Here is a 21064-nt window from a genome sequence, read left to right as displayed (position 1 = left end):
TATGAACGAAGTTCGCCAAATGAAAATGAGGTATCAACGAAGGAACATCATCCACTACCGTTTTAATTCTGCTGGAGAAAGGCATTATATACAATTATGTAGTCGATTAAAACTTTAAGTCACCTTCCACGATCACTTGTTTGGCATTGCTGAAAGCCAGTGTATAAACTTTCCGGCGAACCTATAGTTTTCAAGTTTTTTAGTAACAGAGATAACATAATTTCGACGATGTTTACCAAATTAAGAACCTATAGTAATTGAGATTATCTTTGGTAAGAGATGACTATATTGGGTCCAGAGCTATAATTTGACCCATGTTTAATATTTATAATTCATAAAAGAGTGGAGAGAGTTAGATTTTAGCCCTCACAATATTTTATTGATTTACATCATGTTTTTTTATTTCTAATATATTACTTTCTTATCATAATACTTTAATATAATTATTAGGAGAAAAAGAAATTTGGAGACTCCTTTTAAGGGTATGTTCTGATAATGAATTTGATTCATATTTTTTTCATAATTCACAAAGGCTACTTGTATAATCTTAATTATAGTGTTTAATTACCAACCATTGATCTTCATCATATACAACGTATGGACGTTTCGATTATTCCTACATCCCAAAGAAAGGGATGGAGAGTAGTTTATTGTTGTTGCATGAGGTCCCGCAAGAGCTGGAGAGCCAAAGAAAGGGCCAGATTTAGACCTCTACACCCACCTTGGGCCCTCTGTTGTTGGTGGAGTTGATGAAATGTCAAAAAGGGCAACAGAGCTCAATACTTACTGGAGATGGCCTGAACCCGCGTACAAACAGAGCCATCAAAATCAAAATCAAAATCAAAATTATGTATATATATACGTTAAAAAGAAAAACAGTAGAGATACTATTGATAATTATATCAGATTTTTTTAACGGTGGAGATGGACCCTAAAAAAAATGAAAAATAAAAAACTCTTCATTTCCTACTTTAAAAAACTTAAAATAATAGTACTTTTTCCCCCGTTGGTCATTTTCACCAAATACGTCGATAGAATTAACCCACCACCACCTCCGCCACCTCACTCTCTCTCACTATCACTCTCACTCTCACTCTCACTCTCACTCTCTCTCTCTCTCTCTCTCTCTCCCCACATTTCACATTCATATATAAAGTTATAAACCCAGAGACGGCTCCCCCATCGATCATCTTCTTCACCCCCAAATTCAACAGAAGCTCTCATTTTTTTTTTGTGAGGGCTTTTGTGTGTTTTGTCAGGTGTGAAAAAAAACACGGTGATCATGAGTCTGCGAACCATGTCTTGGGCCGAAGCCGTCACCGAGTCGGCCCGGAAAGGCGTTCGCCCCCGGCCCAGCTCCGCCTCCTACGTCCCTCCTCATCTCCGCGGCGGCGGCTACAACGCCTACGGCCGAGGTTTCAGCGAGCCGGCTCAGTACGGTTCTCACCCCAGCTACGGCGGCTACCGGGGAGGCGGCCGCTCCGGTCCTGGTCGCGGCGGACGTGGAGGTTTTGGTTTCGGCGGCCGGAGCCGCGGTAGGGCGCAGCCGCCGAGGCCGGTGGATGACGTGTGCGAGAGGCTCGAGGAGGTGAAAGTGAGCGGCGGCGATGACGTCAGCAATGCGGGTATCAACTTCGATGCGTACGAGGATATTCCGGTGGAGGCGACCGGCGAGGACGTGCCGGCGGCGGCGGGGAGCTTTGGAGAGATTGACTTGGGGGAGTGCTTGAACAACAACATCAGGAGGTGTAGGTACGTGAAGCCGACGCCGGTGCAGCGCCACGCGATTCCGATAGCCATGGCCGGAAGGGACTTGATGGCCTGTGCTCAGACCGGGTCGGGTAAAACGGCGGCGTTTTGCTTCCCCATTATCAGTGGAGTGTTGACTGAAAAGTCAATGGCGGGGTCTGAGAGTTGTGGGGATGGGTGGACTGTGTTTCCTCTGGCTCTCATTTTGTCTCCGACGAGAGAGTTGGCTAGTCAGGTGTGTGTGTGTGTGTTTTCGCAGAGTTTTGGGGACAATGTAGTTAGAATGTTGGTCTGGTTTTGATGTTTTTCAATGTTGATGTGGCAGATATACGAGGAAGCTGAGAAGTTTGCATATCAGAGTGGAGCAAAGGTGGCTGTTGTTTATGGTGGAGCGCCGATGGGCCAGCAGGTCTGTGTCTCCATTTCCAGTGATTCTGATTGTTCGTAATGATGCATTTCGTCACGTGTTTCTGATTTCTTGGAAGTGTTGGAGTGTAGAACACTAGACTATGCTGTGTTTGTGGTTAATTGTTTCTGTGTTGTCTGTTGAACTTGTTGTATGCTAATATTGATATTATGAGTCATGGTGTTATTTTCGAGACTATTTGTTACTTGTCATATGGTCGACAAGGATTGATGGTTTTCATTTTGATTGGCTATGAGGTGTGATTGCTTTTGGTATATCATGGCTGTTCGAAGTTGTGTTGTATTGATATCTTGTTAGAGAGTCAGACAGGTTGATGCAGTATGACTCTGTATTGTGTCTTCTTGATTCTTCCAATTTACTAAAGTTGTGAACTCACGATCCACCATTCTCTAAATTCTGGTTTTGAAAGATGGAACTTTTGTTTGTTGTGTTACTGATACTTTCTTTTGACCCTGCAGCTTCGTGATCTGGAGAGAGGAGTTGACATCCTAGTCGCCACTCCAGGGCGCTTGGTGGACATGATTGAACGGTCACGAGTTTCCCTCAAGATGATCAAATACTTGGCACTAGATGAGGCTGATAGGATGTTGGACATGGGTTTTGAACCTCAAATAAGGAAGATTGTTCAACGGATGGACATGCCTCCCCCTGGTGCAAGGCAAACATTGCTTTTCAGTGCAACATTCCCTGCTGAAATACAGGTGGGTCAAGTAATTGTTAATGCTCTAAAATGTGTTTCTATATATGGAATTCAACTAATAAATCTGCTAACCAATAGTTGAGGAATCAGTAAGCTCAAAGTATGCCATGTTTTGTTTGTGGTGTCGAAATAGACCCTTTGCTTAGGATGCATGTATTTTGGCATAACCTTCGAGAGCTGTTCCTTGTTTTAATACTATACGCTATAATGTGTCTTATCATTTTTGTTTCCTGTAGAGGCTTGCGGCAGATTTCCTCGAGAACTACATATTTCTGGCTGTTGGGAGAGTTGGGTCAAGCACTGATCTTATAGCACAAAAGGTTGAGTTTGTCAATGATATGGACAAAACAAAGCATTTATGTGGTCTTCTTAAGAATCAGAGGGACAATGGATCTAATGGAAAGGTATGGTTTCAAGTTTTCATTTGCTTTCCGTTGTTTGTTATACTTAGCATTGATTTGTTCATGACAGCTATGTTTTGATTTAGATCCTTAAATTTTTGTTTTTCTGAACTATCGCTGCATAATTGTTTGTGAGTCAGCTTGCTTTAACCTTGGTATTTGTTGAGACCAAGAAAGGAGCAAATCAGTTGGAAAACTGGTTATCCAGAAAAGGATTCCCCGCAATAGCAATACATGGCGACAAAGTGCAAATGGTAAGACTATCTTATCTCTTTAATTCGATCTATCATTTTACGGTACTGTTTGTTAAAGTGTTATTCCTTTCCTGTACCTGCACTCATTATTTGCTTGTCAATTTTGTAGGAGAGGGAACGAGCTTTGAGGTTGTTTAAGTGTGGTACAACTCCAATACTGGTGGCAACAGATGTTGCTTCACGAGGTTTAGATATCCCACATGTTGCCCATGTCGTCAATTTTGACTTTCCAAAAAGCATAGATGATTATGTTCACAGGATTGGTCGTACTGGACGTGCTGGTAAAACTGGTCTTGCAACTGCTTTCTTCAGTGAAAAGAACCAGCCACATGCAAAGGCACTAGTGGATTTATTGAAGGAATCAAAGCAGGAGGTTCCTGACTGGCTTAAAAATTATGCTGAACAATCATCTCCTTATGGTGGAGACCAGGGCCAAAAGTATGGTGGCAGTAACTTTGGTGGATATGACTTTCGTAGGAGTGAGAATCATTATGGGTCTGGCAGTTATGGTTATGGGGATTCTTCTGTGGGTGCTGGCGCTCCTGCTTTTCGTGATGATTCAGGCTCATATGTGGCTCGTTCATTTGGCTATGGTGCAAATTATGGGAATTCTTATGTGGATGAACCTGCTGCTTCAAAAAATGTTGCTTCTTATAATGTGGGTGAAACTGATGCTGGTTCTTTTGGCCATGGAGGAACATATGGGAACTCTTATGTGGATGAGCCTGCTACTTCAAACACTGATGCTTCTTATAATGGGGGTAACACTGATGCTGCTGGTACCACTGGTCCATCGAGCTTTGGAAATTATGATGATATTGTTGCTGGTGGGTGGGAATAGATCTGCAGGATAGTCATATTAACAGTAAATGAGGAGTGATATCTATAGATAATGGTGAAAAAACAGCTTCTGAAGATCAAGGACTAACTACAAGATGGGAGAATTCAACTTAATATCCCCTTAGTTTCTTTTAGGAAAAGGTCTGATACAAGTACTAGAAAGCATGCTGAGCTAACTTGCCTCTTGACCTTCATAGTATCAAGAAGCTTGTTTCATTAGGTGTTAAGATGTGATCCTTTTGTAATGAACCTAATCTCTCAGTATGTATTTTGTCAGCATGCTTTTGTTATGATCCATAGCCTCAGGTTAATATATCAATGAAAAGTTATCGAGTGATCTTCTACTGCCCTCTCTGATCTCTTCGTTTCCCTTCTATTTACTTTGAAGATACATGTTTGTGCTGATATGTTGAGAAATGCGATAGAAGCTAAGATCAGGGATCAAGCATTGTTTTGTGTTCAGTTGAATCGCCTGAATCATGGGAGAAACTGTTTACTCCTTTGAAACTCCTTTGAAGATATAAGCTGTTGCCAATATAAGCTGCAATTCGCACTTACTGTTTTACTTGTGGAACTTCATTAGGATTTCTTTGATAAGGATCATCAAGAATCAGTTGTTCAATTAATGACATGGATATGATGAGCCTGCCATTGCCTTGCATGGATTTGGATTTGGATTTCGATCACAATTGTATATACAAATGAATGTGCCTTGTTGCTGGAATTGTCTTCATGGTCATTTTGGTGAAATATAGTTTCTTTCTCTAAAAAAACAACATTATATCACCTGCAAGTGACTAGTGTATTGTGAATGATGTAATCATGTAAAGAAACTAGTAGTGTGAAAAACATGAATAAAGTCCAGTACGTTTTTGTGAAATTACACAAGATCAAAGAGCACAATGAATTCCTAAAAATGGAGGAATGTTAAAAGTTAAAACCCCATTGGTTCAATACTTGGATCCAGTCCGTCAGTAAGTAAAACTATATAACGTAAATATTTTGAGGGAAGCGTTCTTATTCCTACTTTCTATCAGTCTATGCCTCAGTATCAGTACTTTCTTGCAGAGTAACTGAACTAGCACCATGGTTTAAGACACAATTGCAGGAAGGTCGACTTGGATTTTGCAGGAAGCATTTGAGCTCGGCTAGTTTAGTTACGTGGCTGATTGATGAATTTCTTAATTTGTTGGTCCTAGTTTTTGCATCTTTTTTTCCTTCATTTGATATGAGATCTAAACTTTGCTGTCATTCATTTAGCCTTGGACATCTGTTTTTTTCATTTAAAGCTTTTGCGATGCTTTCTCAAAATGCACTGTTCAAGCGCAACAGCCTGTGAAAGCAATAGTATTTTAGCAAATCCATGGAAATTAAGCAACATATATAGCCTCTGCATGGCATGGTACACTACGTTCCACACTGAGAAATTTAATTCCACTGAGAAATTTACAATCCCTAGTTTCAAATGCCAAACAAGGTAATTCATGCATGGAAATTAATCAAATTATGAATTCCTCTTCTCATTCTCAGTGAGTATCCTCTTGCATGCTTCGTAGCACATGAAGGATATCCCAGCAGCAGGAACCAGTTTCATATAGCTTGGTCCTAACCCTCTGTACAAGCCAGCAAGTCCTTCACTTTCAAATATGCTACAAAGAGCATGAATTATGTTCTTGTATTGTCTCCCATTCACCTGCATTTGCTTCCGAGCCACCTCGAGTGGGAAAGTTGCGGTGCTTGAAAATGCAGCAGATGCTGAGCCAATCAACAGTGTCATTACATTTCCGATTTCCTCCTTTTTGAAAGCCTTCTTGTAAGCTTTTGTGAGTGAATCATAAGCGAAATAGTTGGAAGCAGCATATGGGATTACTCCTATAAGACTTGGTGTAAGGCCTCTGTACAGCTCTCCAGGTCCTCCCTCCTTCACAATCTTCGAAAATGCATCGAAAAAGTTTTTATACATTCCTCTCTGCAACCAAATCAAACTAAACGTCTGAGTAATGCTTCAAGGTCTTAGAAAACCAGCTAATGAATTAATAAACTAGTCCTTTCAGGCCATGTATTATTTGAGTTTACCTGGACAGTTAATCGTGTTTTTAACAGCTCAAGAGGGTATGTGCACAAGGTTGAGCTGACTCCAGCAAGGGCGCCCGCGATTGATGAAACAGGAATAGGGATTTTCAGCTCTTCCCCAGGTCTAGTCAAGTACTTGTTCACCATGTCAAAGACAAATAACTGTACAAATTAACTTTCCATCAGCTAACATAAATTAGCATGTTTACCCTGAAGTTCTTGGCATCAATGATCAAGGACTAGAATTGCGCGAATTGTAGCTCTAGGGGTTAAAAATTTAGCCAAACCTACCTCAATACCCTTGCTTGGCGCAACACGAATGACATTGACCAGATTGCCTCTATATAAGCCTTGCCATCCATCAGCTCCCATGATAGATTGAAATACTGCACTGGATGAGTTGCCACAGCTCCCCACCATTAAGTTGGTCCTTATGGTTTCCAATGGCGCAACTGCTGTTCTTGACACAACACCTGCTATTGCTCCACTCAACAACCTTCTTAGTGATGCATTACCTATCTTGATTTTCGTTCCAAAACCATCGATTCTATTCTTCAACTTGTTCATGGTCCCAACCTCTGCTTCTTCTTCAATCTCTAGAACTTCTTCCATCACCAACTCTTCAACTCCAGCAACCCGAAAACCCAAATCTGGTACAGGCACATATCTCATGTATGTGGAGCTCAGTAGCTTTGTGGTGCTATCCATCCTAAGATTCTGTGGATTTGGTGAAATACCAAATCCCATTGCCGTTGCCACTTGACCAATACTTGCAAATAAGCCACGAGAAGCATTCTCTAGAGGACTCCATTGAATTTTCATTCCAGAACAAAACAACTCAAAGTCTTCTCTTGCATGTTCAATCACCTGCAGTCTTCTTCTAGCCATCAAGAACCAGTTATGTTTATCTGATAATATGGAATGAATTTTCGAGCAGAAAAGGAGTTGCTTGGCTTAAAGGGTATGCAAAGGATTGATCTTTTCTGGAATGAGAGAGCGATCTATGATACATAGAGAGAGATTTTTGCATGGTCATGAGCTCTGTGACTGAACTACCAATTTCAATGCTTTGGCAATAATTTGAATGGAGTTTATCTTGAATTTTTGTGGTATGTCGCTAGCGTATATTAGTGTTTCGTTGTGTTTTACAATGCTTTAGTTAGATTTTCCAATGCCAAGACGATGCTTCTTGGCACTTTGAAAGCCACGAGGTTCAGATCAAACTGATTTCTTGATTGTCAAGGCGTAGGAGAATTCGGTGGTTGAGGTTTGTTTTGCGGCTTAAGTAGAATGGATAAACGGTTTACTTGAAAATCTACAAGGAGATTAACTAAAGGGGGATGTGTTACACAGTACACACACTTCTAAATCATATCCCCAAGGAAAATAATAGGGAGACCAGTTAAACATAGGTCAAAATCACGTCGGTATAGCTGGTTGCTTGAGACATAAAGAGAGGAAAAGAGAATAAACGCTTTCACCTTAAAAACAGAAGTCTTGCATAATAATTTTTGATACACAACAATAACTAAGTTGTTGAATCTCCTTCAAAACTTCGACGGATAATCACGGTCATGGGCTCATGGCTAGGAATTTCATTTTCTGCCTTTGTTTGAAGATCCCTTGTTAAATGGCCTCTTAGATCCTTTGTCAAATGGCTTTTTAGATCCCTTGTCAAATGACTTTGAAGAGCCCTTGTTAAATGGCTTCTTCGTAAGGTTTTTCCTTGGTTTCAACTGACCAGGGGTCCCTGAAGAAGACTTCTCCGGTCTGTTGTTCCGCTTCTTATCTTTCTTCACATTATACATGTCAACAGCCTGTCACACAGAATTGCACTCAAATGTTAATAATTTAATTTTACCAAATTCTCTGGAAAGAACCCATTGCCAGTAAAAGAGAAGTGAACCTTGTTAACATTGAGCATCTCATGGGAGTTCTTAGAAATTAGCTTGTTCAGAATTTTATTGGTTTGCTCCTGCTCTTGCGTGTGTATCCCTTTCCCACCTATAACTGGTAAAAACTGAAAGTAGAAACAGAAAAAGAAAGAGGATTAAACACTTTGATCACTTAACCTGTGATAAGCCCCCATACGATGTAATTGCTAGGAGATCAAACAGCATACCTTGCGATACTTTCCTTTATGTTTACCAGGTTTTTCACCTGGCAATTTCTTATCAAACTTTCCACCACTGGCTGTTGCAGTTGCTGCAATTCCAGCAACACTCCCAAGTTCATCTTTAGTAACCTTTTGGGGTGCAGCCTGGGTTCCTGTTATAGGCAACCTTGTAGCAGCTAGTTGAATATGACTGCAAAAATAGTTTAATTATGCTCTTATAATGCTAAACATAGAACATATTAAGATTATTGAGACTTGGTTAATATGTGAACTTCCAGTATTAAAGATAGCTAACTGAACTTCTAGACTTCATAATTTTGTTGTATATACATATTCTCAGTGCATGTCCATATAGCTAGATGATGTAATAGGTTAACTTAAGATGAACTATCTACGGGTTAAACACCATTGAGAAGTGAAAGGGGGATACCTTGGCAAAGCACCAACTTTTGCAGCTTGCTTCAAGTTCTGCAATCTATTTTTGTCTTGCTTTTCAACACGATTCTTTTTATCTTCTCGTCTTTTGGAAAAAGGATCCTCCCCTGGTACTGCAAAGGAAAGTGACAACCATGAGAGAAGAGCAATTTGAGATTGACAAGACATAGATTTACAAGATCCATAGGAATCCAGTCAAAGACTTTTACGATGTACTATATTCAGTATCATTATAATCATAAGCAGTAAAGGACTCGTATAGCAACAATGATTGAAGTATTTACCATCAGTCATCTTTGCCTCAATGATAGGTACATTATCCTCATCATTTGCACGATCATATCCATAACGACGTTTCCAAGTTTCACTAGACTCATCATACGCAATCTTATCTTTCTTACGGTTCTTTATGCCTGCATGAAAACTAAAAATCACAAATCCAGTCCAAAATCATAAAGTAGATGCACAATCTCTCTCTCTCTCTCTCTCTCTCTCTCTCTCTCACACACACATATGGAGAGAGAGAGAGAGAGAAAGAGAGAGGTTTCTTAAAACTGCAATGACTGACCTTTCTTTTGGGCAAACAGTTCCCATTTTGTAGGAGGCTTAGGCTTTGGAATCTGTAGACAACAAAGGAAAATGTTATTGCCAGTCCAACTTAAGACAAAATGAAACAATAGCAGCTCATAAGATGTTAAAGAAAGCAACCATGTGCATTTCTCTCATAACATGTCTGCATGCTCTTACCATGGAACATCTGAACCATGTCCCTTTCCACAGGCCAACATTCCACTCAACCAAGTCGTACAGGGAACCATATTTTGACAGCACATCAGGAGATTAATAAGTATTTGGGGTTGCTTAGACTCCTAATTACTTGCTAATTTGCCATTAAACAGAAAACATGCCATTCCTCACCATGAACTAACACTCCACTCAGTTTCTAGTTAAATAGCACACAGCATTGTGCACCATCCAATGTTCAAGTACAATACAAAGGTTACAGCTCAAAAACTGTATATCCAGACTGTATATAGACAAACAAAGCTTGTAACATGACAAACTAAAAGGGATCAATCAATCACTTACATGCTTTTCTCGGGGCAATCTAGTAGTTGGAGCAGGCAACTTCACAAGTGTTCCCTCAATGTCTTCAGTCGAAGGCAAATTGAATAAATTATTCGCAATAGCTTGAACTAACTCAGTTCCTTTTGCAATATAATCCTTCACCAACTCCTCCCTAGCATTCAATAAAAACAACAATATTACTCACTAAACAAAACCATTTCACATCAAACTCAACAGCCAAACTCTCATAGACATGCTAGCCTATCAGCACAGTATCAATTTTAACATCAAATTCCTACCCAAAACCAACACCCTGAAATTCATATAGATAAAAATCCAAACTTTAACAAAAATTAATGATAAATGCAAAAACCCAGTTCCATAGTTGTAGATTAAGCTTCAAAGATATCAACTTTGAGTTCAGTAACCATTTTTATATAAATCTCTAGCAACCAAAACCCCACAAAACACAGTACCATACAGACACCAAAACAGAAATACAAACCTGGAAGAAGGGTTGGAGGGAAATTGATGATGAAGGTCAACCGCCATGAGATTACCCAGGTCGATTTGAAACGCCGTCGTATCGGTCTCCATAGCTACGAGCTCTGTTTTGGTACTCGAAAGCTGCAGAAGAAAAAGAGAGAAAGAAACCAAAGGCTTTCCAAGGGTTTATCTAACTCCTACCAAACGGTGCCGTTTGTTGCCCTATATCTTATTGGGCTTAAAATTACATAAAAGCCCATTGGGTTTATGATTCTCAATTGGCCCAAAACGCGTGAAAGCTTTTGCTTTAACAATGTAGACGTTTCAACGTAGAAACCAATTTGGGAATAAAATCCCTAGACTCCATGAAATCACAGTGACTCGATCACAATCTCCAGAATCTGATCGCTACCCAGATTAGCCCTCGTTCATATCCATCTCATCTGTAAGTTCAATTCTCTCAGTTTTGGGTTTCAATTTTATTATCATAACAGCTCAAAGTTTCGATTTTTATTGTGCCCTAATTTGTTTCCTCAGCAATTTTGAGATGGACGGAAACAAAGACGACGCTTTGAAATGCTTCGGAATCGGGAAGGAAGCTCTCGACGGCGGCGACCGCACCCGCGCCCTGAAATTCTTGGCCAAAGCTCGCCGCCTCGATCCGTCGCTTCCGATCGACGATCTGCTATCGTCGGCCGGTAAAGACTCCGATCCTCCGCCGCCTTCCGACGGCGCCAAGCCCGACGCGCCGTCCGGTTCGGGCCTCGGTATGCCTCCGCTTCGTCAAAGGAAGGCTTCCGCTTCCGGGTCGAGTTCCGGGTCCGGGTCGGGCTCGGCGGGTGGGTACACGGAGGAGCAGGTGACGACTGTGAGGGAGCTGAAGAGGAAGAAGGACTACTATGAGATATTGGGGGTGGAGAGGAGCTGTAGTGTCGAAGATGTTCGAAAAGCTTATAGGAAGCTCTCATTGAAGGTCCATCCTGATAAGAACAAGGCCCCCGGAGCCGAGGAGGCCTTTAAATCGGTGTCGAAGGCGTTTCAGTGCCTGAGCAATGCTGAGAGCAGGAAGAAGTACGATGTTTCGGGGTCGGAGGAGCCGGTTTACGAGCGGCGGCGTGCTCCTAGGCACCATCATGGTGCAGGAAATGGGTTCTTTTATGAGGGTGGTGATGTGGATGCCGACGAGATTTTCAGGAACTTCTTTTTCGGAGGAGGAGGAATGGCGCCGGCCACCACGCAGTTTAGGGGGTTTAGTTTCGGGCAGGGAATGGGGGGAGCGAGGCCTGCTGAGTATGCCTCTGGTGGGTTCAATGCGAGGACACTTATTCAGTTGCTGCCTGTGCTGCTTATATTGCTGCTTAACTTTTTGCCGTCCTCTCAGCCTGTTTACTCGCTGTCGAGGTCGTATCCTTTTGAGTACCGGTTTACCACGGAAAAGGGGGTCAATTTTTATGTCAGGTCGACTGAGTTTGAGCAAGATTACCCGTCTGGTAGTGCAGACCGCGCCAGGCTTGATCAGCAGGTGGAGAGGGAGTATTTCAATGTTCTGTCGCAGAATTGCCGGCTAGAATTGCAGCGTCGCCAGTGGGGATTTGTTCGTGAGACGCCACATTGTGACATGTTGAAGCAGTTTGAGGCGGCAGCTTGATTTCTTCTACTGAAGGTCCAAATCTATCCTGCTATCTTTTGCATTAGATGATACAGTGTTCTATATAGTGTAGAGAAAATGTTTAATAAGTGAATCACTGCTATTTTAATCTTGCCACTGACCGTAAGCTTGACACCTAGTGTTCTATGTTTTTGATCTTTCACAAATGCTAGGATGGTAGTATGCAAAAGCTGTTGAAGGGAATCAGCTGATTTTTCATTCTTTCTGTTCTGGTGAATTCTGTTGATATGGCTGGTTGAGTTTTAATTGTTGGACAATGTGTTTGCTGCACTTTGACAACTTTCTGATTGTACTTTGGTGGCACTATTGGTTTGCTAAAAAACTTGGGAACAACAAAACGTTTTGTTTTCTTTGTTACCTGTGTAAATGTTTAGTATGAGATAAGGTTTGCTTTTGCTGATTGGAAGTGAGTCAGGACTAGTTGGTTCATTCCAATCTAAGCGGATCATTTTATCTCAAACACATTCTAAACCCTAATAGAGTAGAGCTAATCTAAGTGGTGCCCACAAGTTAACCCTAATGTGTTGTATCATCAAATCAATCCAGGGTTATCAAGGCTCGTATTTTCTTTGAATTAACAGTGGTGAATCTCAATATGTCGCACTGTTTATTGATCTGAATTTGGGAGTTCCTCTCTTGCAGATTGTTCTTTGGGTGCCAGTCTCTCTGTCTATTCTGGTTGCACAGTGCATAAGCAGGAGAGATGACGGACAATAGCTGCATATTTGTGTGTTTTTAGTTGGTGTATCTGGATAGCCTCTGCAGCCTCCACAAGTTTTATATTCTTAGTCTGAATATAGGCACAATGACCGCAAAATTGTCCGAGATTAGTATTAAAGCTTTGCGATTGTTAATGTTGCATACATATCTTGTTCAATACATACACTTTCATATATGTATGTGGAACTAGGCATTTTTGTCACACAGTTCGATTGTAGCATTCGATACTTTGATCAATGTTATAATAATTTTAGAACGGCTACATGAAAGATATTAATCCGCATCTCTTTTGATTCGATAAAAAGAGAAATTACAACCAGATTACAACGGGAACTATCTATGCTACAATAACTTTAGTATGAATAATGAATGCATGGGGATGATTGTTTGCAGATGATGGACGTATGTCTCCCCTTCCGAGTTATCATTGCCAATTGAACCTTGGTCTCATAATTTCACATTTTCACATCAATGAGAGCCGATGAGGGCTCGATACGCAATAAGACCCTGCATCATCTTCTAGAGGTGACAGTCTCTTAAGAAGGTCCTGGATCATACTTACTGAATGAGTTATGAGTGTGCTTCAAGAACATATATATGATCTTAACTGCATCTCGCGTGGTGGACTGAGATCCGATCGGACATATGAACTTTCTGCATGGTACACTGTCTTATCCCCAGCCTGGATGATGGTTTTCTTTGGCAAGACATAGTAATGGAGAACACTGAAGGGCGAGTACGTTCTATCTCATTAGAGCCTGATTGTAGGAAAATCTCTGGCCGGCAGCGATCCGGTTGTTTTCGAATCAATTCCAAAATGTAAAAAACCTGCTGCATGCAACACTTCTATGAGCATACGAAAGCAAATCAAATAGACACACTTTCCTATTTATGCATTCCTGATTTTTCTAGGAAAGAGTAAATTGGTAATTGTAGGAAAAGATTTTACTCTATTTATCGAGCCTCCCCCCGCACCTCAATTCTACGGTGTTGTTGTTTGTGTACAATAATGTCGGCAGCAAAGTCATGTTACTGGTGCTACAGATGCAGCAGGTACGTTAGGATATTGAGTGTCCAGAGTGTGGCAGTGGCTTCCTCGTAAAGTTTGGCCATAGACAACCTCGCAGAAACAATGACGAGGTCGGTGATACTAGTGATCGGTCTCAGATCAATCTAGACGGAACTGAAAGGTACTGCACCGTGTGCCGAGAAGCATTAGAATTGGAGAATGAGCTCGATGAAGTTCGAGAGATGTCATGCAAGCACATCTACCACTCCCATTGCATCTTGCAGTGGCTTGAGCAGCGAAATTCATGTCCTTTGTGCTGGCATGAGCTGCCGATGGACTCTCCGGCAGTGGGAAGGTTCGCCAGCGGCACCAATAGGCAGCTTTCCGGTTTTGTTTACACCAACCTGGAAGGCGGAAGAGGAAGACACAGAGGTGGAATGAGGCAGTTGCTTACTCTTTTGTTTCAACAATTAACAATATAAGATTCTTGGATTTCTTGCTTATTATCATAAAACGAAAGCAAAAATTTCACTTTAATCCAACTTAGTAGCTCAATTGTGTTGTTGTTATTCAATAGATCATGATGAATAAAGTTAGATTATGCCCCAAGATATGTAAAGTTCAACTTTCGAGCCTAGCACAACAATGCACATGTATATACAAATATATAACACTCAAATCCTAGCCTAGCCATGACGAGAAGTTGGGTAATCTTGTCAGGTTTTAATCATGTTTCGCAAGCTGGTTCTTTAATGCATCCCAAATCGAACTGTCATTATCCTTGGTTAATATTAAGTGTATGTAATCTGAAATACTATGTGTATATGCCAACCGAACCACCGGAGGCGATGTAATCTATAATCTTACAGCCGGAACACTACTGATTCTCTCTCACTCCTTGCTTAAGGAAAAGGATGTTGGCAGCATGTCATGCATCTGGAATTTTATCTCTAATCCTTCGAGGTAATGACCAGCAATCCCAGCGCTCCTATGATAATGTACTGCGAGAACCAAAACACAAAGTAAATAAGAAACTAGCCTGCTTCTGTCAAGGAAGCAATGTTTGATTTCAAGAACCCCCAAGCTTGTGGGCTATGGATGCCTGAGATATATTGAGGGTATTAAAATTAAATGAGAAACTATAAAGATCGTTTTGTCAAGTTAAGCACATACACATGAGAAGACATTCTAGATTTCAATAAAGGCATACCTTGATTATAGGCTTTTCTGTCATGATTATTGTCACCCAACCACCATAAGGCAAAAACCTGCGGAAAAGCGAAATACAAATCAATACAATACATCCAGTAAATGAAAACTCCATGCTATATGAGTATTGCAAGTATGTACATAGTACACAGTATTCATGAATATGTATATATGTATGAGTAACGGATCCATGATAGAAAATCGAAAAATTCTTCTTGATTTCAGACCTCCGCTTTCAAGGATAAGTAAGCCAATGCTATATAACTTTACTAGTTATGACTCAAATTATAAAAGCCACTGATTTTATCATAAACTGAACCATCTGAATATATAGTTTAGTCATGCTGAAATTTACATTGAACAACTATGTAAACCAGCATTAAGCAAGTTTGTCTTTGATAGTTGCATCAAATATGTAAGGCATACATTTAGACTTGCACACGTGATTAACATATTATTGCCTCACAGTTGTTAATCTAACTGAAGCTCAGAACAAAGTAAAACAAGAAAAAAGACGTACCCAACAGCTCTCCCCATGATATGGTGTTTTTGCAACCAACGCTGGCCCGGAGCATAAAGGACTCTATCATCACCAGGGTTATTGTCTCCTACAAAAATAAACCAACACCACAGTTACTTCCATAATATTTATGATTATGAAAACCTAAAGTTTTGAATCAATACATCTTAAGGTATTACTACGCCATGGTGTGATACTTCGACATTTCTTTCATTCACTTTATTAAAAATTTCAAAATAGTGGAATAATCGAGTGAAATACAAATTAATTTGATACTTCTGTGTTCATGAAAATACTTACCTTTTGTGAGGACATAATCTTCTCCAGTGTCTCTCCGCTCGTGAACCTACCGGAAAAGGATTAGTAACACAAAACATAATCGTAAGATGACATGAAACTGTATGATGTCACAGGTTTTGGTTTCTGAGGCAAGGCATTGAATTATCTGTAAAAGTTGAGTGGAGCTATTAAAAGAGAGGGAGGGAAGTGGAGAAGGTAATCCCCATCATTTTACCTTAATTACTCGATGAACAATGGGAATAGGGCGTCCCTGGAGATCAAGTAAAAGATAACCCATCACATTTATAGACAAAACAATATCATAGGCAAGTATCAGAATGCAAGAAGACTTGGGCTTTCCCAGAATGGATTAAACAAATAACATTTTAGCAAATATTAAGTAAAGAAGTAAAATCAGATAGGAGAACATACATCCACGTTAAACACCACTACTTCTCCTGCACGAATAGGATCCTTGCTCATATGCAAGAACAGTATGTCACCCTGAAAGAGACTCAACATTCAAGCCAACAAACAAAAAAGTAGGAGTAAAAGAAACCACTCGAGTTTTTGCGCATTCAATTCAATTGTAAAATAACAGATAGTCAGGTCCAAAACTCAAATGAAAAGCAAGTGAACCAATCAAGGGCTACGAAAAACACCAATATGTGCTATAGTAACAAATTCCGCGTTCTTCCTTCTGAACCCCAAGACCCGAATAAAGAGACACATTACTAACCACCATTCATCCACATTCTTTTTAGCTAAAAGAGTAATCGCATTGCAACTAGAATAACTAAAATACTTCCCAAAGTTTCATTATATACACCATTTTCATACAATCTACCACATCTTAGCCATTCAATTCTTACCCAACTATAGAACACAGTCATTGTTCAAACACATTAACAGGGTTTCCCACAAAGAAATTGACAGACTCACCCTAGCAAACCCAGGTTCCATGCTTTCAGAGAGCACAACCACCACAGGTGATTCACTCCCAGTCATCAAAATCAGCCCTTTCCATATCATCAGCGCCGAAGTGACAATCAAGCCTGAAACACATAGATAACTCGTAAAGGTGCAATCTTTGAATCCGAAACAATAAAAGGTGAAGACTTTGAAATGATAAATATAGGTACTGACCGAGACTGATGGCTTGGGTGAGAGCTTGCCTGATCTGAATTGACTTGATGGAGTCCACGGTGTCCCCGAACCAACCCATTTGCTAAGTAAATGTGAGAAACTGAGAGCTGCAGAGTTCTATGGTTTCAGAGTTTGAAGAATTTGGTGGGGTGGTAAATATGAGGGATCAAGATGAAGAAGACAGTAAGGTAAATACGTTATATAGTTAACTTTTGTGTGGCATTTGGGGTCTTAAGAGCATCCGCACCCATAAATTGCATTTGATCAAGCAAATGGTAGGGCCAGAAGCAAATTTTGCTTCAAGCAAATCGATTTCATATTTACTTCCATCACTTCAAAGATAATTCTGGCATGCCTATATATCCAGGTATACGCCAATATCGGATCCAGATTCCAAGGGATACTTTGACTTGTTGATTAAGGTATGATGATGTGATGTCTATGCAAGTCACCTATTCTGCTGCTTTGCTTTGTGCTTTTAGGATTTGTTGATTCATGGATGTAATTTCAAGTTTCTTTCCTTTTACCCGAACTGTATGTTAGGTGTATCCAGAAGGGAAAATGAGCCAGCATTTTGCAAGCTTAAAACCGGGCGATGTACTTGAAGTTAAAGGGTAATCTCATTTTACCAGTGGCAATGGTTAGTAGAGGATACACTTTAAGTTATCTCATAATCAGGTGCATTCGCTTCTTTCAGGCCCATTGAAAAGCTGAAATATACTCCCAACATGAAGAAACATATTGGCATGGTAAGCAAGTTCTCTAGAAACAATTCTTTCTCATTATTACCTGTCTCACATGTAATTTCTTTATTTCATCCAGATTGCGGGTGGTTCTGGTATTACACCAATGCTTCAGGTGATCGAGGCTATACTCAAAAATCCTGATGACACAACCAAGGTGATTCTAAGTTTCTAACTACAGTATTATTCAGAACTTTACATTTGGCACACTTGATTGTCATTTTTTATGGTCTATCCAGTGAAAAATATTCACTTTACTCGACTGAACATATTGTCTAATTGGGAATATTTACTTTTGATGGCATAGGTGTCACTGCTCTATGCTAATGTGTCTCCAGATGACATACTGCTTAAACAGAAACTTGACCTACTTGCAGCTGGCTACCCTAATTTGAAGGTAATTTTTGCCTCTTGATCAGATCACTATTGCTATCAAATTTGATATTTATCTCACAGAATATGACTGTTTTCTATTGGGGGAAAAAACCCAGGTATATTACACAGTTGATAATCCTACAAATAGTTGGAAAGGAGGGAAAGGCTACATATCAAAGGAAATGGCAGTTAAAGGCTTACCTGGTCCCACTGAAGATACACTCATCCTTGTAAGTGTTATTTGGGAGAGCTGCTCATGTACATGTTGCATATACTATGTACAACCTGAGACAATTGGGTTTTCTAGTTAACTATTTGCTTTAACTCATCGACCAACCTTCATTTGAACTTGTCAACTTGTGCAGGTATGCGGTCCTCCTGGGATGATGGGACACATATCTGGTGGCAAGGCTAAAGACTGGACACAAGGAGAGGTACGAAAGGCATATCGTGTTGATGATATCGCTAATTTGTAATGCTTGACTACCATTTCGCTCTTCTTCCTGTTTTTCTGTCTGATAAGTTCCCTATTTTGCTTTGTTGCAGCTCTCTGGGATACTAAAAGAACTCGGTTACACAGAAAAAATGGTTTACAAGTTTTGATTAGCCAGCCCATTTAGGATTTGAAGTGATTACTAGGAAAGGAACAGTTTGCTCCAATAAGATGTTTTCATAGGAAGCATACACAACTAGTCTCTGAAGCAGAGTTTAATACCGATTTAAATGGAAACCTAGTGTGCATGGGAATCAGCTCCCTTTTGCATGATGAGCCGAGTAACTTGGTTTCATGAAAGAGAAATATTTGTACTTTTGCAGGTGAATTTTATATTTGATACAAATGTTTTACCGCTGAACATGGTAAAAAGAATACAACTTGAGCCAGCCCATTTAGGATTTGAAGTGATTACTAGGAAAGGAACAGTTTGCTCCAATAAGATGTTTTCATAGGAAGCATACACAACTAGTCTCTGAAGCAGAGTTTAATACCGATTTAAATGGAATCCTAGTGTGCATGGGAATCAGCTCCCTTTTGCATGATGAGCCGAGTAACTTGGTTTCATGAAAGAGAAATATTTGTACTTTTGCAGGTGAATTTTATATTTGATACAAATGTTTTACCGCTGAACATGGTAAAAAGAATACAACTTGACTACCAAACTCTGATTCAACTTCGTGATATTTAGCCGATTTATAGAAAATAAACAAAGTTTTTCATTCCTATTGAAGGGACCAAAAATTGTGAATATGGGTTGGGGCCAGTTTTTTGTAGCAACTGGTAAATAAAACCCGAGCAACACTTTGCGCTCTCTCTTCCAATCGATCATCGCATTACCTTGCAATTTTCAAGGTTCTAAGGTTTCTGAGTATAGCTGGGTTTGCTTTTCATGCTTCTTATTACGTTGTGCATCGTTGCAACAATGTCTTCATTATATAGATGCACCATTTGAGCTTTGTGGTATTTAATATGTTTGTATCAGGGACTTGAATGTGAGTTTTGACACAGCAAGATTGCGTGGCTGAACCCGAAAGCTTGCTGGTACTGGTTGGTTGGGGATTGTCTTAATCCCACTTGTGCTTTTCGGCATCCTGTAAGGCTTCTTCTCTTATGCTGCTTCTCTTGTTTCATCAATTTTTGGAATTTGTTTGTAGTTAGTTAATGGTACAAGTCATGATATGTTTTTAAGACATTTTACCCATTTCGCTGTATCAATCATATTATTTCTAGTGACAGTATGAACAGTTGAAGTGTGTATTACTTCATGGTGTTGATGGTTTCCTCTTTCATTACATCCGTACTTTTCTTTTCGGAATAGTTTAGTGAAAAATTTATCAATTCATGGTGGCTATAGATCTTTTAAGGATAGTTTGTAGTCGCTCGGTTGTTTGATTACTTGTTTTTGTTTATTGAAGCCATTGGAGGAGAGGCATGAAGCGGCACCATCAGAGCCCGCTCCATCTTCCATATCTGCAACCAAGAATGTTCCTCGTTACTTTTACTTGAATGGGATGTGCAATAAAGGTGATAGCTGCTTGTTCTTGCATGACACTGACGGCAGTGCATCAACTGGGAAATGTGCGAACACTGCGTCCTCTGCAAGTACTGAAGAACTTTCTTTAGAGAACGAGGCTTCTGAAGTGAATGAAACAGTATCAGCACCAACAATTTCACCCCACAGTGCTTGTGAAACTGTGGCAAAGCAGGATCTTAATTATCAGGAACAAGTACAGATATGTGCTTCTCCTCATGTTTCTGAATACGGGGATGAAGAGGCTGATGAAATTCGATCGAACTCCTTGCTTCTTCCAGCTGAAGGCTCTAGTGACGGTAGACCTTCTCTATGCACTGATCAGAGTTCAGAGGAGGGAGCTGATGACCTTATTGTGCAAGAGGAACGGTGGGATTCCTCTCCAGGCTTTGATGTTCTTGTCGATGGTAAATCAGAATATTTAGTTGGCGAGGATAGCCCTGAATACTTTCCTACACTTCACAGAGAGCACTGGGGATTAAATAAGGAGTGGCATGATTATGACCTGACAATCCAGATGAGTATGATCCTCTGCGTCCTGCTGCTGTACTTTTGTATGAAAACCAAATTTATGACTCCTATGATTGTTTAGATACCAGCTACCTTTTTGGTAATGAGGGAAGTATCCATGGCTATGGAGAGGATATAATGTTGAATTCCATATTGTCCCACAAGAGGAAGGGTATGCCAATGGAAGATGACCATGATAGCTTGGATCTCCGAAATCACTTGAGAAGACGAAGAGCGATTGATGATTGTTCCATTTCTGGATTATCAAGAATTCATGACTCACTTCAGTTGATTGATAGAAGCCAGGA

At 40.2% G+C, this 21064-nt stretch overlaps 9 protein-coding genes across 10 annotated transcripts in view; 4 read left to right on the top strand and 5 right to left on the bottom strand.

Moving 5' to 3' along the window:
* LOC126783543 (NADH-cytochrome b5 reductase-like protein) overlaps positions 1-19035 on the top strand; it is a 54295-nt gene extending 35260 nt beyond the window's left edge. Inside the window, exons 6-13 of the mRNA XM_050509036.1 lie at positions 17469-17523; positions 17645-17715; positions 17799-17850; positions 17924-18001; positions 18152-18241; positions 18336-18449; positions 18585-18653; positions 18766-19035. Coding sequence (XP_050364993.1) covers positions 17469-17523; positions 17645-17715; positions 17799-17850; positions 17924-18001; positions 18152-18241; positions 18336-18449; positions 18585-18653; positions 18766-18822 — 586 coding nt within the window. The 3' untranslated portion in view covers positions 18823-19035. The remainder of the gene's footprint in view (positions 1-17468; positions 17524-17644; positions 17716-17798; positions 17851-17923; positions 18002-18151; positions 18242-18335; positions 18450-18584; positions 18654-18765) is intronic.
* LOC126783560 (uncharacterized) overlaps positions 1-21064 on the top strand; it is a 55272-nt gene that overhangs the window by 3762 nt on the left and 30446 nt on the right. The gene's annotated exons all lie outside the window — the stretch shown is intronic.
* LOC126783486 (probable ethanolamine kinase) overlaps positions 1-21064 on the bottom strand; it is a 55112-nt gene that overhangs the window by 8554 nt on the left and 25494 nt on the right. The window lies entirely within an intron of this gene.
* Positions 1-21064, bottom strand: part of LOC126783474 (probable ethanolamine kinase) — a 55076-nt gene that overhangs the window by 8554 nt on the left and 25458 nt on the right. The gene's annotated exons all lie outside the window — the stretch shown is intronic.
* LOC126783436 (DEAD-box ATP-dependent RNA helicase 52C-like) lies at positions 1234-4704 on the top strand. Its single transcript, XM_050508910.1, has 6 exons — positions 1234-1984; positions 2075-2158; positions 2635-2877; positions 3113-3280; positions 3418-3531; positions 3641-4704. The coding sequence occupies exons 1-6, from the start codon at positions 1283-1285 to the stop codon at positions 4370-4372; spliced, it is 2043 nt and encodes a 680-aa protein (XP_050364867.1). The 5' UTR covers positions 1234-1282; the 3' UTR covers positions 4373-4704.
* LOC126785174 (adenine nucleotide transporter BT1, chloroplastic/mitochondrial-like) lies at positions 5876-7332 on the bottom strand. The gene is made up of 3 exons (XM_050510824.1): positions 6736-7332; positions 6448-6606; positions 5876-6340 (listed from the first exon to the last, which is right to left on the bottom strand). Exons 1-3 carry the CDS (start codon positions 7330-7332, stop codon positions 5876-5878), a joined length of 1221 nt encoding a protein of 406 aa, XP_050366781.1.
* Positions 7908-10715, bottom strand: LOC126783522 (ribosome biogenesis regulatory protein homolog). The gene is made up of 8 exons (XM_050509008.1): positions 10569-10715; positions 10085-10235; positions 9564-9615; positions 9280-9408; positions 8991-9108; positions 8567-8750; positions 8351-8464; positions 7908-8261 (listed from the first exon to the last, which is right to left on the bottom strand). The coding sequence occupies exons 1-8, from the start codon at positions 10658-10660 to the stop codon at positions 8040-8042; spliced, it is 1062 nt and encodes a 353-aa protein (XP_050364965.1). The 5' UTR covers positions 10661-10715; the 3' UTR covers positions 7908-8039.
* LOC126783497 (chaperone protein dnaJ 49-like) overlaps positions 10893-21064 on the top strand; it is a 54281-nt gene continuing 44109 nt past the window's right edge. The window contains exons 1-3 of one of the 2 annotated variants that reach the window (XM_050508977.1): positions 10893-10994; positions 11087-12212; positions 12861-13200. In XM_050508977.1, the coding sequence (XP_050364934.1) occupies positions 11097-12197 (1101 nt within the window). In that variant the 5' untranslated portion in view covers positions 10893-10994; positions 11087-11096 and the 3' untranslated portion in view covers positions 12198-12212; positions 12861-13200. Of the gene's footprint in view, positions 10995-11086; positions 12213-12860; positions 13201-21064 lie in introns of those variants that run through there. The other variant, XM_050508985.1, reaches the window with a different exon arrangement.
* On the bottom strand, positions 14495-17255 carry LOC126783659 (uncharacterized). The gene is made up of 8 exons (XM_050509167.1): positions 17102-17255; positions 16898-17010; positions 16388-16459; positions 16191-16226; positions 15977-16022; positions 15677-15764; positions 15158-15215; positions 14495-14948 (listed from the first exon to the last, which is right to left on the bottom strand). The coding sequence occupies exons 1-8, from the start codon at positions 17178-17180 to the stop codon at positions 14898-14900; spliced, it is 543 nt and encodes a 180-aa protein (XP_050365124.1). The 5' UTR covers positions 17181-17255; the 3' UTR covers positions 14495-14897.

The sequence above is a fragment of the Argentina anserina genome, chromosome 1 (genome assembly GCF_933775445.1).
Source record: "Argentina anserina chromosome 1, drPotAnse1.1, whole genome shotgun sequence".
Lineage (NCBI taxonomy): Eukaryota > Viridiplantae > Streptophyta > Magnoliopsida > Rosales > Rosaceae > Argentina > Argentina anserina.
The sequence above is the reverse complement of the archived record's forward strand: the minus strand, read 5'-3'. Positions and strand labels throughout refer to the sequence as shown.

Coding starts and splice junctions, on each gene's coding strand:
- LOC126783659 (XM_050509167.1), bottom strand. CDS start 17,180: ATGGGTTGGTTCGGGGACACCGTGGACTCCATCAAGTCAATTCAGATC. Junction 17,011..17,101: donor CACCCAAGCCATCAGTCTCG/GTCAGTACCTAT, acceptor TATGTGTTTCAG/GCTTGATTGTCACTTCGGCG. Junction 16,227..16,387: donor TAGTGGTGTTTAACGTGGAT/GTATGTTCTCCT, acceptor CTTGATCTCCAG/GGACGCCCTATTCCCATTGT.
- LOC126783522 (XM_050509008.1), bottom strand. CDS start 10,660: ATGGAGACCGATACGACGGCGTTTCAAATCGACCTGGGTAATCTCATG. Junction 8,751..8,990: donor AAAGTTGGTGCTTTGCCAAG/GTATCCCCCTTT, acceptor CTATTTTTGCAG/TCATATTCAACTAGCTGCTA. Junction 8,465..8,566: donor ATAAAGGAAAGTATCGCAAG/GTATGCTGTTTG, acceptor TTCTACTTTCAG/TTTTTACCAGTTATAGGTGG.
- LOC126783436 (XM_050508910.1), top strand. CDS start 1,283: ATGAGTCTGCGAACCATGTCTTGGGCCGAAGCCGTCACCGAGTCGGCC. Junction 2,159..2,634: donor GAGCGCCGATGGGCCAGCAG/GTCTGTGTCTCC, acceptor TTGACCCTGCAG/CTTCGTGATCTGGAGAGAGG. Junction 2,878..3,112: donor CATTCCCTGCTGAAATACAG/GTGGGTCAAGTA, acceptor TGTTTCCTGTAG/AGGCTTGCGGCAGATTTCCT.
- LOC126785174 (XM_050510824.1), bottom strand. CDS start 7,332: ATGGCTAGAAGAAGACTGCAGGTGATTGAACATGCAAGAGAAGACTTT. Junction 6,607..6,735: donor CGCCAAGCAAGGGTATTGAG/GTAGGTTTGGCT, acceptor TAATTTGTACAG/TTATTTGTCTTTGACATGGT. Junction 6,341..6,447: donor AAACACGATTAACTGTCCAG/GTAAACTCAAAT, acceptor ATTTGGTTGCAG/AGAGGAATGTATAAAAACTT.